General features: G+C 45.2%; 1 protein-coding gene across 1 annotated transcript in view; it reads right to left on the bottom strand.

Moving 5' to 3' along the window:
* The window catches only part of ADAMTS19 (ADAM metallopeptidase with thrombospondin type 1 motif 19), a 465,279-nt gene that overhangs the window by 141,259 nt on the left and 308,834 nt on the right, over positions 1 to 15,186 (bottom strand). Inside the window, exon 13 of the mRNA XM_029619011.1 lies at positions 10,442 to 10,614. Within this exon, the coding sequence (XP_029474871.1) occupies positions 10,442 to 10,614 (173 nt within the window). The remainder of the gene's footprint in view (positions 1 to 10,441; positions 10,615 to 15,186) is intronic.

Consider the following 15,186-nt stretch of genomic DNA (forward strand, 5'->3'; position numbering starts at 1 on the left):
GTATTCAATGTTCTCCTCAGCATCCGGAGTCACAGGTTCTGGAGGCTTGTTAGAGAACTCAGAGAAGATAAGCGGTTTTAGCAGAGCCACATGAAAGTTGTTGTGTATCTTCATGGATGGAGGTTGTTTTAGCCTGTACGTCAAATTTCCCAGTTGTCGGAGAATGGCAAAGGGTCCGATGTAGCGTGGTGCAAAGCGTGCCAAAGGTAGCTTAAAGTGAAGAAATCTTGTGCTCAGCCAGATCTTGTCTCCTGGTTGAAACTGAGGTGTCTTTCTATGATGGGCATCATAAGTTCTCTTGGCTCTTTGGCCTGCCTTGAGTAGCAGTTCCTTAGTTTGTCTCCAGAGCTGTTGTAATTCTGCTGCCATGGATTGAGCTGCAGGTGAAGCCACAGTCAGTGGTAATGGTAGAGGAGGTAGTGGTTGCCGACCATATAAGACTTGAAAAGGCTGGATGTGAGTTTAAGGCAAACTCTGCCCAAGGTAGTAATTCTGCCCAGTCGCTTTGTCTTCTGTTCACATAAGATCGCAAAAACTGTTTAAGTGTCCTGTTCATCCTTTCAGTCTGCCCATTGGACTGTGGATGATAGGCAGACGTTAGATCCAGTGAAATGTCAAACGTTTTGCAAAGCACTCTCCAGAATTTAGCGGTAAAATGTACACCCCTGTCAGATAAGATGTACTTGGGCATCCCATGGAGGAGAAAAATGTGTTTGACAAATAGCTTTGCTAGTTCAGCAGCAGATGGTAAACCTGGCAATGCCACGAAATGTGCCATTTTTGAAAAGCGATTGACAGTCACCCAAATTGTATTGTTTCCTCCGGAGGATGGTAGATCCACTATGAAGTCGGTCGCAATGTGTGTCCAGGGCTCCTCAGGAACCGGCAGAGGTTGTAGGAGACCCCAGGGGCATCCTGCAGAGGGTTTCTGTCTTGCACAGGCCGCACAGGAAGATACATTGGCTTGTACATCTTCCTTCATTGTAGGCCTCCAATAGAAGCATTGGAGCATGGCTAGTGTACGACTTTGCCCAGGATGGCCAGCCAGACGGGAATCATGTGCCCATTTTAATAGCTTTTTCCTCATACTCCGAGCCACAACTGTTTTACCGGCAGGAACTGGGTGTGTGTTTGCCAAAGTCAGTTTCTCAGGGCTGATAATGTGGCAAGGTTCATTGGGTACGTCATCTGGAGAAAATGAGCGTGAAAGGGCATCTGCCCAGACATTTTTTTCTGCAGGACGGTATTTGAGCAGGAAATCAAATCTGTTGAAGAGCAGTGACCACTGGGCCTGTCGGTGGTTAAATCGTTGTGCTTGTAGAAGATACTCCAAGTTTTTATGATCAGTATATACTAGGATTTGATGTTGAGCACCTTCTAGCCATGGGCGCCACTCTTCAAAGGCCAATTTAATAGCGAGTAATTCTTTGTCTCCAATTCCATAGGTTTTGTCAGCAGGCAAAAAGCATCTTGGGAAGAATGATCAAGGATGGAGAATATTGGAGTCACTGTATTGGCTTAATACCGCCCCTATGCCGAGGCGTCGACCTCTACAATGAATGGGCAATGAGGTCAGGATGGCGAAGGCAAGGTTTATTTGGAAAGCTTCTTTGAGGGTTTGAAAAGCCACCACAGCCTCAGGAGACCATTTAGAAGGATTAGCCCCCTTTTTAGTCATGGATGTGAGTGGAACCGTCAAGGTGGAGTAGCACTTGATAAACGAACGGTAGTAGTTCGTGAAGCCAAGGAAGCGACGTAATGCCTTCAACCTCATGGGTTGTGGCCATTCTTGGATACTTTTTATCTTTTGGGGATCCATTTGAAAGCCCTTCTTAGAGACGATGTAGCCCAGGAAGGGTACAGATTCTAGATGAAAAACACATTTCTCAAGCTTAGAGTACAATGGTTCTCTTGCAATCTCCGCAGTACTTTCTTCACATCCTCCTGGTGTGTCTGTAGATCCTGTGAGAAGATCAGGATGTCATCTAAATACACCACCACACACTGGTACAGGAGATCCTGCAGAATTGCATTCATCATATTGTGAAACACCGCTGGTGCATTGCACAAGGCAAAAGGCATGACTAGGTATTCTAAGTGTCCATCACGGGTGTTAAAGGCTGTTTTCCACTCATCCCCATGACAAATTCGGACCAAGTTGTAGGCCCCTTTGAGGTCCAATTTGGAGAAGATTTTAGCCCCCTGAAGTCTGTCGAACAGTTCCGATATTAGTGACAGAGGATAATGATCCTTGATGGTAATCTCATTGAGGCCTCTGTAATCAATACAAGGACGAAGGGAGCCATCCTTTTTCCCCACAAAGAAAAACCCCACACCAGCTGGGGATTTAGAGGGTCTGATGAACCCTTTTTGCAGCTTCTCTTGGATGTAGGCTGACATAGCCTTAGACTCTGCTACTGAGATGGGGTATACCCTTCACTTGGGAGGCTCTGTATTGGGCTTCAGATTGATAGCACAGTCAAAAATCCGATGTAGAGGTAATTCGTCTGCTGCTTGTTTGGAGAAAACATCCTGGAAAGATGAGAATTGTGGTGGTAGACCGGATAATGATGGTATGGTGGGCATACATGGCGGGGTCGCCGGAGAGGTTAGCGGAGAGTGGCGGAGGCAGCCATCTTGCCCAGAGGAGAGGAAAGAGAAAGAAAAGAGGTGAGACAGAGAGGGAGCAGGCATCTGTAACTGATGGGTGCAACAGGCGTAAAGGCACAATCGCTTGCTCCTGGAAGAGATTGAGCCCTTGGGCCCTGAGGTGCCTCAGGGAGGAGCCCCAAGACACACCCTGAGGGAGGTAAGCAAGTACATGCATGGGCAGAGTGAGAACATAGGAGGAGGACAAAGTGGGTGAACCCTCTGTTGAACCAACACAAACTAGTGAGGATAAATGGAGGTAGAGGGCTGGAAACAAGGAGGCAAGGTATCGGAGTAGGAGATTCTGGACCCGAGAGAGTAAAAGAGTCAGAGTACATATTGGAACTAGGACTCCTGGAACTTGGACGAGAAGAGGACTCCTGGACAGGATGAGACGAGACAAGACTCTCGAAGATGTGGAGACTTGAACAAGATGAAACTCTTGGAGACTTGGATAGGAAGATACTCTTGAGGACTTGGACTGGACGATACTCTTGAGCACTTGGAAGAGTGCTGTCCCTCAGGGTGCCCTACACAGCCCAATGTGGACTGATCATGAACCACCCTGTCATGCTGTGTGCCCTACACAATCTAGAAGGCTGGTGGCAGACCATGTGGAGAGTGGGGCATGCACAGGACAGAGAAGAGGGTCCGGGCAGCACTTGAGAGAAGTCCAGCCAGAGAGAATACTAATTGCCAGAAGACGGATGTCGGGGTCACCAGAAATACTCCTGAGGTCGACTGGGTATGAGCCCGGGGGATGACAAGGACTGCTGGCGGATTCTTCTGGATCGAGATAAGGAGGGAAAGAAGAGGGTATGCAGGAGGGGATACCTCAAGCGCTAGTCATCTGGATATGGACACCTGGACATCTGGATCTCAGAACAAGAAGACAACTGGACATCAGGGTCTCTGGAAATCTGGACAGATGGACCCAGGAAGAGAGAATTACTGGATGAGTAGAGATCAGAGGGACGTAGAGAAGAGGATGACAGACATTGGGATAAAGGACATCTAGACACCTGGACATCTGGATCACTTGAACCAGAGGACAACTGGACATCTGGCATCAAGAATGTCTGGGACATCTGGATATGGACGAAGAATCCTGAGGCTTACAGGAAGGGAAGCCAAGAGCTGGAACATACCACAAGGATGATCTGACGAGGAATGAAACCTGGAGCATCGGACAAAGACATCAGGAACAAGAAGACATGGAACATGAAGTCTTCCAGACAGGAGCATCAAGATGGAACACAATGAAAGCAGTGGAACTCCACGGAATCTGGAGAGGTTGTAACTCCATCCGAAGGCTCTGAGGAACTGAAGCAGAGACTTTATAAAGGGCAGGTCCAGGAGAGCCCTGAAGACATCATCTGGCGGGCACAGGAGTGCTTCCTGTCTCTGGCCCTTTTAGAAGGAAAGAAAGCTGTGTGGCCAGCCCCTAGAGGGAGCCCTGAAGGTAGGTGGGCAGAGCTAAGGCCTGCAGCGGTGTCCTGCTGCATGGAGAAGAAATGGGCAGACCGAAGGCAGCTCCTGCTGCTGAAGAGGAGCTGCAGAGGGGCTTCCTTCAGCCCCGAAGAGAAGGCAGTGGCGACTCCTTTCCGCAAAGAGGGACTCCAGCGGCGGCACTCGGGCCACGGAGGAGGGAGGAATCCCTGTTAAGGGATTCCCCCAAAGGAGGAGTCAGTGGCACAACTCCAGCCACGCAGGAAGGAGGAGAGCAGCGGTGGCTCCAGGAGAGGAGTTGGCGGTGCGGCTCCAGCCACGCAGAGGGATGCCAGCGGCAGCCTCCAGCCGTGAGGGGAACTTCGGCATCGGGCCAACATGGAGAGAAGGTGAGGACCTGTCTGCGGGATGGGGTCCATGAACAGGGTCATAACAAAATGGGGTCATATTTATTCCATTTCCATAGGTACTCGAGCCAACAAACAGCAGTTCCTTTCCAAAGTCTTCTTCAATGAGTTCTGAACAGAACCAACATCAATTCTTTCACCCTTCTTTCACACCTTTTGGATGTCTTCAGTCAGATCTCTGTCCAATCCCTCTACCTGAGTCAGAGGACTGTAGACCATCTCGATATAGATGGAAGTGTCATTGACCCTTTCAAATACAATCCACAGCACTTCCTTTCCCCACTCTCCATGAATTGATATTTTTGATAGAAAGAGCAACTCCTCCGCTTTTTCTGCTGTTTCTCTCTTTCCTAAAGATTAAAACTTGGTATAGCAATATTACAATCGCAGGACTCATTGAACCTCATTTCTATGACAGCAACTATATCTAGGTTCATCTCCACCATTAGGGCTTGCAGTTCTGGAATTTTATTGCCGATATTATGGGCATCTGTTTTTATACCTTTAAGCTATTTCTCCTTGGGTAGTTTATATTTAATGAGATAGATATTCAACATGTCTTAGCCAGATAGATTCTGATTTATCTGGCTAAATGTTTGAATATTCGGCTATGTTCAGTGGCTGCCACTTAGTTGGATAAATATTTATCTAGCCAAATAGTTATCTGGCTAAATGGGGACAAGATGGGCTACTTATCTGGCTATTTTAGCAGGATAAATGCCAATATTTAGCCTTATCTGGCTAAATTAGCTGGATAAGTTAGACCTTGATTTGATTTGATCAATTGATTTCTTAGTTGCTTCTACAGGAAACAACTGACGCGAGTTACAAATAAACACATTCATAAAATTAAAACATATTGACAATACAACAATGATAAATTAAAAACCTGAGATCTTTTGACAGATATAGATTAAAGGATTTTCATAATCCTATAAATTAGCATGCTCAGAACTAAGATAACGAAGAAGGGTGAATAAAGATGAATAAAAAGGAGAGATGAAAATAAAGTTCTGTTGTTGATCTTTGAACCTTATCTGACTAATTCATCCTGTAATAAGTGAGCTTCTAACATTTGTTTTTGAATTGAGTGTTATCAGATAGTAATTGAAAGAATTCAGGAAGTTTATTACAAATGATTAATAAAGGATAGGCCCCACCTAGCCTGATCATGCTCCTCAATAATGTACGCAAGCTTAGGTGACTGGACTTCTAACAGATCTTTGCTGGCTGACTTATGGTAGGAGCAATGGACGGCCAGCGCATGCACTGCCTCCATAACATGCAAATTTTCTCTCATGCATATTCATTGTGGATATCCTGAAAACCCGACTGGCTGGTGGGCCCCCAGGACAGGGTTGGGGACCACTGCTCTATATGATATAAGTACACCCAGAATGTAGGCAAAGCAGAATGGCTAAGTATAAATGTAATGTAAGAAATTGGTGGTGAGAGCTATGGACCAGAGGAGAGAGAGTGCGGAGATTGGTTGGTTGGTTTGGCACCCCCTCCCCCAACTAAAAAGGAATTCCATTGCCCCTGGCTCTCTTGATGTCTGTAACCTATTGAAGAAAATAATTATAGAATTTATTACGCATTTAATTAGCAGAGCTAACTTTTTTTTTTTTTTTAAAGAAATTTTTCCTCGCTTACTCACAGGACCATTATTCAACATAGTAAAAAAAAAAAAAAAAAAAAAGGGAAACAAGGACATCATAGTAGAGATGATGGGCTGATTCACTAAGTTTCCCTCCCCCCCCTTCCCTCCCCAATAGACACAGAACGGGAGACAAGCCTAAGTAAATTAGGCCCTGAGTAAGAAAAGCTTTTTCACCCTGACATTCCCATTCTCACCAGCATTCAGAGTTGCTAAGACGTTTTTCACAGTAAGTCCTGCTCAGCTCTGCCCCCATACAGCCACGTGTGATGACACTGATATATGCCAGAACAGAGCAACATTTGAACAGCACTTCAAGCCTAAGTCAGCAGACGTAACCACAGCAGTACAGCTTGGTTCTCTTTTCCCCCGCTGGATGTCATGCACACGGTGCTTTTGCCCAGTCCTATCCAATGAATAAACAGGAAATTGAGCTAGGGCCTGATATCTGCGTTTCCAGCACAGCAACAGACAGAGCTATCACTGGTCACCCAGCCCACTCTACAACTTGTTCTTTATAACTGGCTGGTGCCAGACAGCTAATCCCTCGTTCATTTATATGAAGCTCCATGCTACTTTCTAAAGTTCTCAGGTTCCAAAGTGTTAATATAATTTCATTTGAGTAGCATTTTTGAGTCCCTCTAAATGAAAAATAAAGCAATTCTTGTGAACATGCCAAGTAGAAATTTTTGGTGCAATATTTCAAACTCTAACATTATTAATATGCTCTTCTAACTTTAGTTGCATAGATATTGTAAACATTTGATACCATTCTTCTCTCCCTGAGTATGCACTGAAGGTAATTATCAAGTTTGTTATATTGTAGCCATCCATGAAATATATGAGGGCTTGGCAAACAGATACTGTCTAGGTTTAAGAAAGATTGGCCACAGTCCAAAATATGCATTACTTGTTTTTATTTCTGCCAAATTTATGCCCTGGGTATCTAAAATATCACAGCATTAAATCCAGATACCTCTTTCTTAAAACACATGGTAACAACCTGTACTATGTATTTATAATCCAGCACTGCCACTAAAATGAGGAATTTAAACTATACAATGCAATTTCCAAAAAACTGTATATGATATGGAAGTGTGAACATTTCAGACTATCGAAAGATTAGCACAGTATGGAGTCAATAAAGGTCCTTATAAAGGTCCTTTATAAAGGTCCAATTTACATTACTTTATTCAAAAGGCAACTCGTCTTGTCTAAATATTCTCAATTAACAGTCATTATAAATGTCCCCCAACACGGACCCCGTGTTTTGCCCAAAGGCTGCATTGGGAGGGACAACGGCAGAGATTTCAAATGTTTTTCTTGATTCAAACATGATGGGCCTGAGTCACTAAGTTAATTCATTGAGTGTAGGATTTTACTCCACTTTTTCCTTTTGATATTTCAGACTATTACATTTTTATTTTTAGACTTTAACCACCGATTTTAACTTTGAAAATTGCCCCATTATAATTTCTTGCACACACTGTGCACAGAAGTGTGAAGTCTGCAGGTATGTTTTACTTGCCAGCTTTATAACAATTTTAAATGGGAAAGGAATTCTCTTTGAAAACCAAGACAGAAAAAGTATGCACACACACTCCTGCATCTGCAATTTATGTGGGTACTTTTTCCAGAGAAACATCAAAAGTACGTGCGTAAGTTTTAGCTTCTTCCTAAGCCCACTCCCAGGAAGGCCTCTCCAAGCTGCACACAAAGTTACATGCATAGTCAAAATACGCACACAGCTTTACACGCAGAGAGGGTAGGAAATGTTAAAATCCTATTTCTGTGCATAAAGCACTGTTTTATATGTGGAAGTGGTTTAGAAAATTGCCCTCAGTATGCATGCATTTGTATATAATGCCATCAGTATATTCAGTATAGATAATTCACAGGACTTCCAAGAGCTCGGACCCTTAGTTTTGAGCACAAGAAAAGATTGAGTGACTAGTTTAAGTTTATACAGTGAGTAGTGGACAAGTATTCAAAATGGGATTATTAGGTTTACAGATATGTGCTCTAATCCAGGTAGATGCAATAAATGACAAAATGCGCTGTACTAGTGGTCCAGTATATAGTGTGGGCCGGATTTTAAAAGCCCTGCGCCGACGCACCTATTTTGCATAGGCTGCCGGCGCGCGCAGAGCCCCAGGACGCGCGTATGTCCCGGGGCTTCGTAAAAGGGGCATGTCCGGGGCGTGTCCGGGGCATGTCCGGGGTCAGGGGGCGGGACAGGGGGCGTGGCACTGGCCCGGGGGCATGGTCGAGGTCTCCGGACCAGCCCCCGGGGTCGAGTGATGGCGCGCCAGCAGCCCACTGGCGCGCGCAGATTTACGCCTGCTTTCAGTAGGCGTAAATCTGGCAACAAAGGTAGGGGGGGTTTAGATAGGGCCGGGGGGGTGGGTTAGGTAGGGGAAGGGAGGGGAAGATGCAGGGGGGGGGGTGGAAAGAAAGTTCCCTCCGAGGCCGCTCCGATTTCGGAGCGGCCTCGGAGGGAACAGGCAGCGCGCCGACCCCGGTTTTTATAAGATACGCGTGGCATACATTTGCATGTTGAGGGCGGTATTAGGTGCCGCGGGTTGGCGCGCGTTTTCCTCCCCTTACTAAATAAGGGGTAAGGTAAAACGCGTGTCCAAGAGCAGGCTAACAGTGCGCTCCGTCGGAGCGCACTGTACTGTATCTGCCTGTGTGGCAGTAATATCACCTCTTCTTCTACTTCCAAATGGGGCTGGGACAAGCTGACATCAATTGAACAATTACTGATGATACAAAATGATTACTAATCAAATAATGGGAGGGTAACAATGGGTGCTCCCTGCAGCAGTAGGAACTTCACATTCAGGATGCATTTAATGAATAACTTCCGTCTAAATTGTAATGTCCACTCAGATGCCTTCACTTGATCAAATGCTTGGGGCCACATTTAAGAATCAGGCAAAAGCAGAGAAAAATCTAGTGCAAAAGCTTGTAAGACAATTTTTTTGAACAATTTTGAAACAGTGCATCTTATGTCCAAGGATTTAATTTTCTGCAGTTTCAGGAATGAAAAAAAAAAGTTCCTATTATAGGCAAAACTAAGTATGATGCAAAAACTCAGGCATGAATTGGTGGTTTTAATAGTAACTATGTAACTTAGGGCATGAATCATCAAGAACATAAACTATTGCTCTGCAAATGGGAAAACATTTGATAAAGCAGAACCTTTTCTAATTAAAAAAAAAACCATCTAAATATGTTCAAAGGAAGTCTATTTATGAAACATGGCCAATTCTTGTATAAAACCAAAGGGTCAGGGTCCATTATTATTTATTTATTTATTTATTTATTTATTTATTTATTTATTTAACGGCTTTTATATACCGGCATTAGTCAGAAACATCATGCCGGTTCACATTTTAACAAAAGGAGTGGAAAGTACATTATAACAAGGGATAGTGGGAAAACAGGATAACAATAACTTAGGAAAGGCCAAGAAAATACAGATCTCAAACTGAGGTTAAATAACAAAATTCAACAATGGATTAAAATGACAAGATTATATAAATCAACATTCTAGAGCTTCCATTGTCGTGTAAGGGTAAACTGAAAGGATTCAGGAAAAGTACAGTGAGGGACCTGCAGTGAAAAGTGAGTAGAACCTATGAGAAAATCGAGAGGGGAAGAGGAGGCTGGGAAGGCAAGACAGCGAGGGTGAGGATAAGGAGTGGGCTAATCTGGGTAGGCTTGATGAAACAGCCAAGTTTTAAATTTCTTTTTAAATTTATTTGGGCAAGATTCTATGCGAAGCATCATGGGCATGGAATTCCAGCATGTAGGGCCTGCAATGGACAGTGCTCGTTCCCTAGTTGAAGAGAGGTGAACTATTTTTAAAGAAGGAACATGCAGGGTACCCTTGTGAATTAATCTCGCAGGTCAGTTCTGTTGGACGGCACTGAAAGGTATGTCCAACCAGAGGGAATTGTGAGAGTACATGGATTTGTGTATAGTTGTGAGTGTTTTATAAGTTATTCTGGATGGGATTAGAGCATGGTAAAAGATGGCAACCAGAATGGAAAGCTTTCATATGAAAATAAATTTCCAAAATGAAGAGCGGTGCTCCTGCATCTGTACATACCCAAACACTGTATTCTGCATATTTCTAGGGCATTACTTATTGCCCATTTCAAACCTATGTAACCTGTATGAAAGGTGTTTTAACCTTATGCATGTTCCCTAGCTACAAAACTGCTAAACATGAAATAATGATATTTCTCCTTCTTGACTTTACTGGTCTTACCTTCATCAATAATGGCTTCCCACTGAACCACAGGCTTCTGATATGGACGCCTGATGCCGAATATCTGGCACTGCCAGTCCCTGAACCCAGGCACTCCAGCAGGGCAAAGAGGATTCTTACATATTTGGTACTGGATGCTGGGTCCAAGACAATCCCTTCCTTCCAGATCTGGCCTGTAAAATGGTACAAAGAGGTTGGTATTTTTGAAATGCATTTTGTTTTTAGATGTTTTCAAAAGAGTTATAAACAAAAAGTCATAAAAATAATCTTGCATTTCTCCTTGTGAGGAACACTCAGAATCACTTCATTTCTCCTTACCTTTTACTCTTTCTACTCTTTTTAATTAGACCCAGCATTTGAAAACTGCAATTGTTTGGGGATTTTCTTATTAATTAATGTGATATAAGACATTTCTTGTTCTATTAAAGTAACATGCTTAGCCCACACAAGTGTGGCAAAACACATACAGCATAGTGTACAAAAGGAGGAGAAGTCTTTTTAATTCTTATATTTAAAAAATTGGTGAATAAGAGGTTAATGGACTTTCATCAAAGACAGAGGATGTCAAACCTGTCAGCCAGTTGGATTTTCAGTATATCCACAATGAATATGCATGAGATAAATTTCATGTGGATATCCTGAAAACCTGACTGGATGGGGAGGATAGGTTTGGAAACACCTGACCTAAGACATGGTTTGGCCACTAGACTGGAATATTGCAAGAGACATTTAAGGTGGGCTGATAGAAGGAAAGTATTTCACACTTTCCCATCATAAAGCAGAGTTACTTACCTTTAATAGGTGTTCTCTGAGGACAGCAGACTGTTAGTCCTCACACATGGGTGACATCATTAGGTGGTGCCCGGCATGGAAAACTTCTGTCATATAAGCATGCCCAGCATGTCCTATAGCAAGTGTCCATGTGGGGTCCCTCTTCAGTCTTATAACATAGAATTAGATTTAAAATAACAAAAAAAGGAGAAACCCAACTCTGCGGGGTGGTGGGTGGATTTCGTGAGGACTAATATTCTGCTTTCTCCGAGGACAAGCAGGATGGTAGTCCTCACACATGGGTGAATCCCTAGCTACAGGCTGCTCCCTAACACAAAAGGGGACTAACAGACACCAACGAGATGCCAACAGGCACAACAACAACAGTGCTGTTGGTAAGAGGGGGAGGCAGCCTGATTCCCAATCAATTGGCCCTAGGCAGGGAGAGTTGGGTTCTACACTTCAAAGAGATTCCAAAGGACAGACTGGCTGAACCTACTGCCACATCAGCCATCCCTATCCAGACAATAATGAAATGCAAATCTGTGGAGAGAATTCCATGTTGCAGCTTTGCACCTCCACGGGACCTGCTTGCAAAAGGGCCACCGATATTGCCATGACTCTGACAGAATGAATCAAGACATGACCCTCAAGATGCAGTCTCGCCTGGGCATAACAGAAGGAGATGCAATCTCCTTCTAGGCAATTGGATGGCAACTCCCAATCTATTGCTATCAAAAGAAACAAGAAGTTGGGTGGATTATCTATGGGCTTCTGTCTGCTCCAGATAAAAGGCTAAGGCTCGCTTGCAGTCCAAACTTTACTGTGCTCATTTGCCCTTGTGCGAATGGGGCCTAGAAAAGAACGTTGGCAGGATGATAGACTCATTAAGATGGAAGCCATCACCACTTTAGGCAGGAACTTAGGATGTGTATGGAAGACCACCCTGTCATGATAAAACTTAGTGAAAGGTGAAAAAGTCACTAAGGCCTGAAGTTTGCTGATATTGTGTGCTGAAGTGACCGCCACCAAACATATGACCTTCGAAGTCAGGTACTTCAGGTCACAGGTGTGCAGCAGTTGAAAAGGAGCTTTCAGCAGCTGAGCTAGTACCACATTGAGATCCTAAAACACAACGGGAGGCTGTAGGAGAGGCTTCAACTGATGTAGGCCCTGCATGAAGCTTATAACTTTAGACTGCACAGAGATGGGCATACCTTCCACACTTTGGTGGTGTGCACCAATCACACTTGTTTTTTAAGCAAGATTCCAAGAGGTGTAGAAGGTAATCAAACAGTTTTTGTGGGGGGCAGGAGAATGGATCTAGGGGCCTTCTGCTTACACCACACAGAAAACCTCCTCCACTTCAGTCCATAGGACTTTCTTGTAGAAGGCTGTCTAGAAGCCATTGGGACCTGAGGCACATCTTCTGAGAGATTGAGTGGTTACAGAATTAACCTCTCAACATCCAGGCTGTGAGTGATAGGGCCTGGAGATTGGGATCTCGCTCCTGTATGATGATATCTGGGGAAGTCCCCAGATTGATTTGTTTCTGCATGACAACTCCCATAGGAGTGGAAACCAGATCTGTCTCAGCCAGTGAGGAGCTATGAGTATCAGAGACTCTCTGTCCTCACGAAGCTTCAACAGAGTCTTCACCAGCAAGGAAATTGGAGGATAAGTATACAGAAGACCCTTGCCCAATGATGGGCAAGGATATCCAAAGCTGGTTTGCCTTCTTGTCCTATACAGGGAGCAGAACCGAGTCACCTTTCTATTCCAGGGGACGTAAACAGATCTATATCTGGGCTCCCTCAGAGGTGGAAGTTTCGATTCACTACTTCCTGGTTCAGGGACAACTTGTGGGGTCTGAAGGCACGACTCAGTCTGTCCACCACCACCACCACGTACTCCATTTCTTTCAGATACGATGCCCTGAGCACCATCCCATGGGAAAGGGCCCATGACCAGATCTGGACCACTTCTGATACACAAGGTACGATGCCATACCTCCCTGCTAGTTGACATACCAGATTGCTACCTGGCTGTCTGTCTGGATCAGAACAACTTTGTTGGATAGCCGATCACCCGGAGCTCCAGAAAGTTGATCTGGCAACAGATTTCCTGAGTGGACCAGAGGTCCTAGGTGCAGAGTCCCTCTTCATGAGCTCCCCAGCCCAGGTTGGATACATTTGTGGTTAGGATAATTTGAATAGGAGGACTCCAGAAAGAGATCCCCCATTCCAGATTAGAGAGTACCCCTGCCAGGCAAAGAGTCCTGGAGATATGGGGTGACTCGGATGCAATCCTGGAGGCTCTGCATGGCCTGGCACCACTGTGACCTGAGGGTCCATTGGGCTATGTGCATGTGTAAACACACCAAGAGAATTCATAAGTAGGGATGTGCATTCGTTTGTGACGAAATAGGCAATAGAGATGATATTTCCTTTTTTGTCGTGTTTCAGGGGGATGACGAAACGATAAGAAAATCCACTAAATTTCTTGTGGTTTTCTTATCATTTTCGGGGGAGGAGAAAGGCACATTAAAAAAAAAACCCAAACCCACCCCAACCCTTCAAATTTTATTAATTGCAACCCCCCCCACCCTCCCGAACCCCCAAGACTTACCGAAAGTCCCTGGTGGTTCAGCGGGGTCCTGAGAGCAATCTCCTCCTCTTGGGCCTTCGGCTGCCACTAATCAATATGGTGCAGATGGCCCTTTGCCCTTACTGCGTGACAGGGACTATTGGTGCTATTGGTTGGCCCCTGTCACATGGTAGGAGCAATGGATAGCCTGTGCCATCTTAATACACCGGCCATCCATTGCTCCTACCATGTGACAGAGCCTGGCCAATGGCACTGATAGCTCCTATCACATGGTAAGAGCAAAGGGCCATCAGCGCCATTTTGATTATTGGCAGCCAACAGCCTGAGAGGGGGAGATCGCTCCCGGGATCCCCGCTGGACCACCAGGGAATTTCGACAAGTTTTGGGGGGTCAGGAGGGTTGCAATTAATTAAATTTGAAGGGTTGGGGTAGGTTTGGGTTTGTTTGTTTTTTTACAACCCCCCGTTGTAATCATTGAATTCGAAGGGTTGGGGTGGGTTTTGGATTTCAGTTCGTGGGCATCCAAAATAAAATCGGCCCGAACCGTGGGAAAACGAAATTTCCCGCAGCGGGCCAATAATGAAGGCCGAACCAAAAGGTTCAGCCGAATCACATCTCTATTCGTAAGAACTGTAGCCTGCCCCTGAATGGGTGATTCAGCGGTCTCAGATACAGGCGTATGTTCTCATCCTTGGAGTTGACTGAGGCACTGGCTGGAGCTTGGGAGCTATCTGCTACCTGGGGCAGCCGCAGAAGCTCACATGCTGCTGAGGGAGTGAGGGCGTGGAGCATAGTACTTCCTCTGGCGATAGAAAGACTTCCTCTGTCCCTGCCTCACCAAACTCCTGCAGTAGGAGGATGTATCTGGAGAGCTGGTGGAGAGCTGTTGGAGGGTCTCATGGTAGTCCTGTAACTGGGCCACTGCATCCCTCACCCTATCTCCAAAGAGATTTTCCCCAGTATATGGCACTTCAATGAGCCATTCCTAAACCTCTGGATGGAGATCCAAGGTCTGCAGTCATGCCAGTCTGTGGGTGCCAATTCCCACTGTAGAGGCCCTTCCTGCCATTTCAAAAATATCTTAGGTCACATGGACCTCGTGTATTCTGCACTCCAGGCCCATATGCACCAGCAACATGAGGGAATCCTGCTGCTGTTAAGGCAGCTGCTCAATTACTTCTGTCACCTGCTTCCAGGGGTCCTGCAAGTACTAGTTCATGTAGAGCTGGGTAGGAGGCAATGCATGCAATAAGCATGGCTGCCTGGAACACTTTCCTCCCAAGAGCATCCATCATTCTGTGGTGCTTTCCCGGGGGGGGGGGGGGGGGGGAATAGGTCCGAGAGTGCTTGGTCCTCTTGAGGGTGAA

This window comes from Rhinatrema bivittatum, chromosome 1 (assembly GCF_901001135.1).
Source record: "Rhinatrema bivittatum chromosome 1, aRhiBiv1.1, whole genome shotgun sequence".
Taxonomy (NCBI): Eukaryota; Metazoa; Chordata; class Amphibia; order Gymnophiona; family Rhinatrematidae; genus Rhinatrema; species Rhinatrema bivittatum.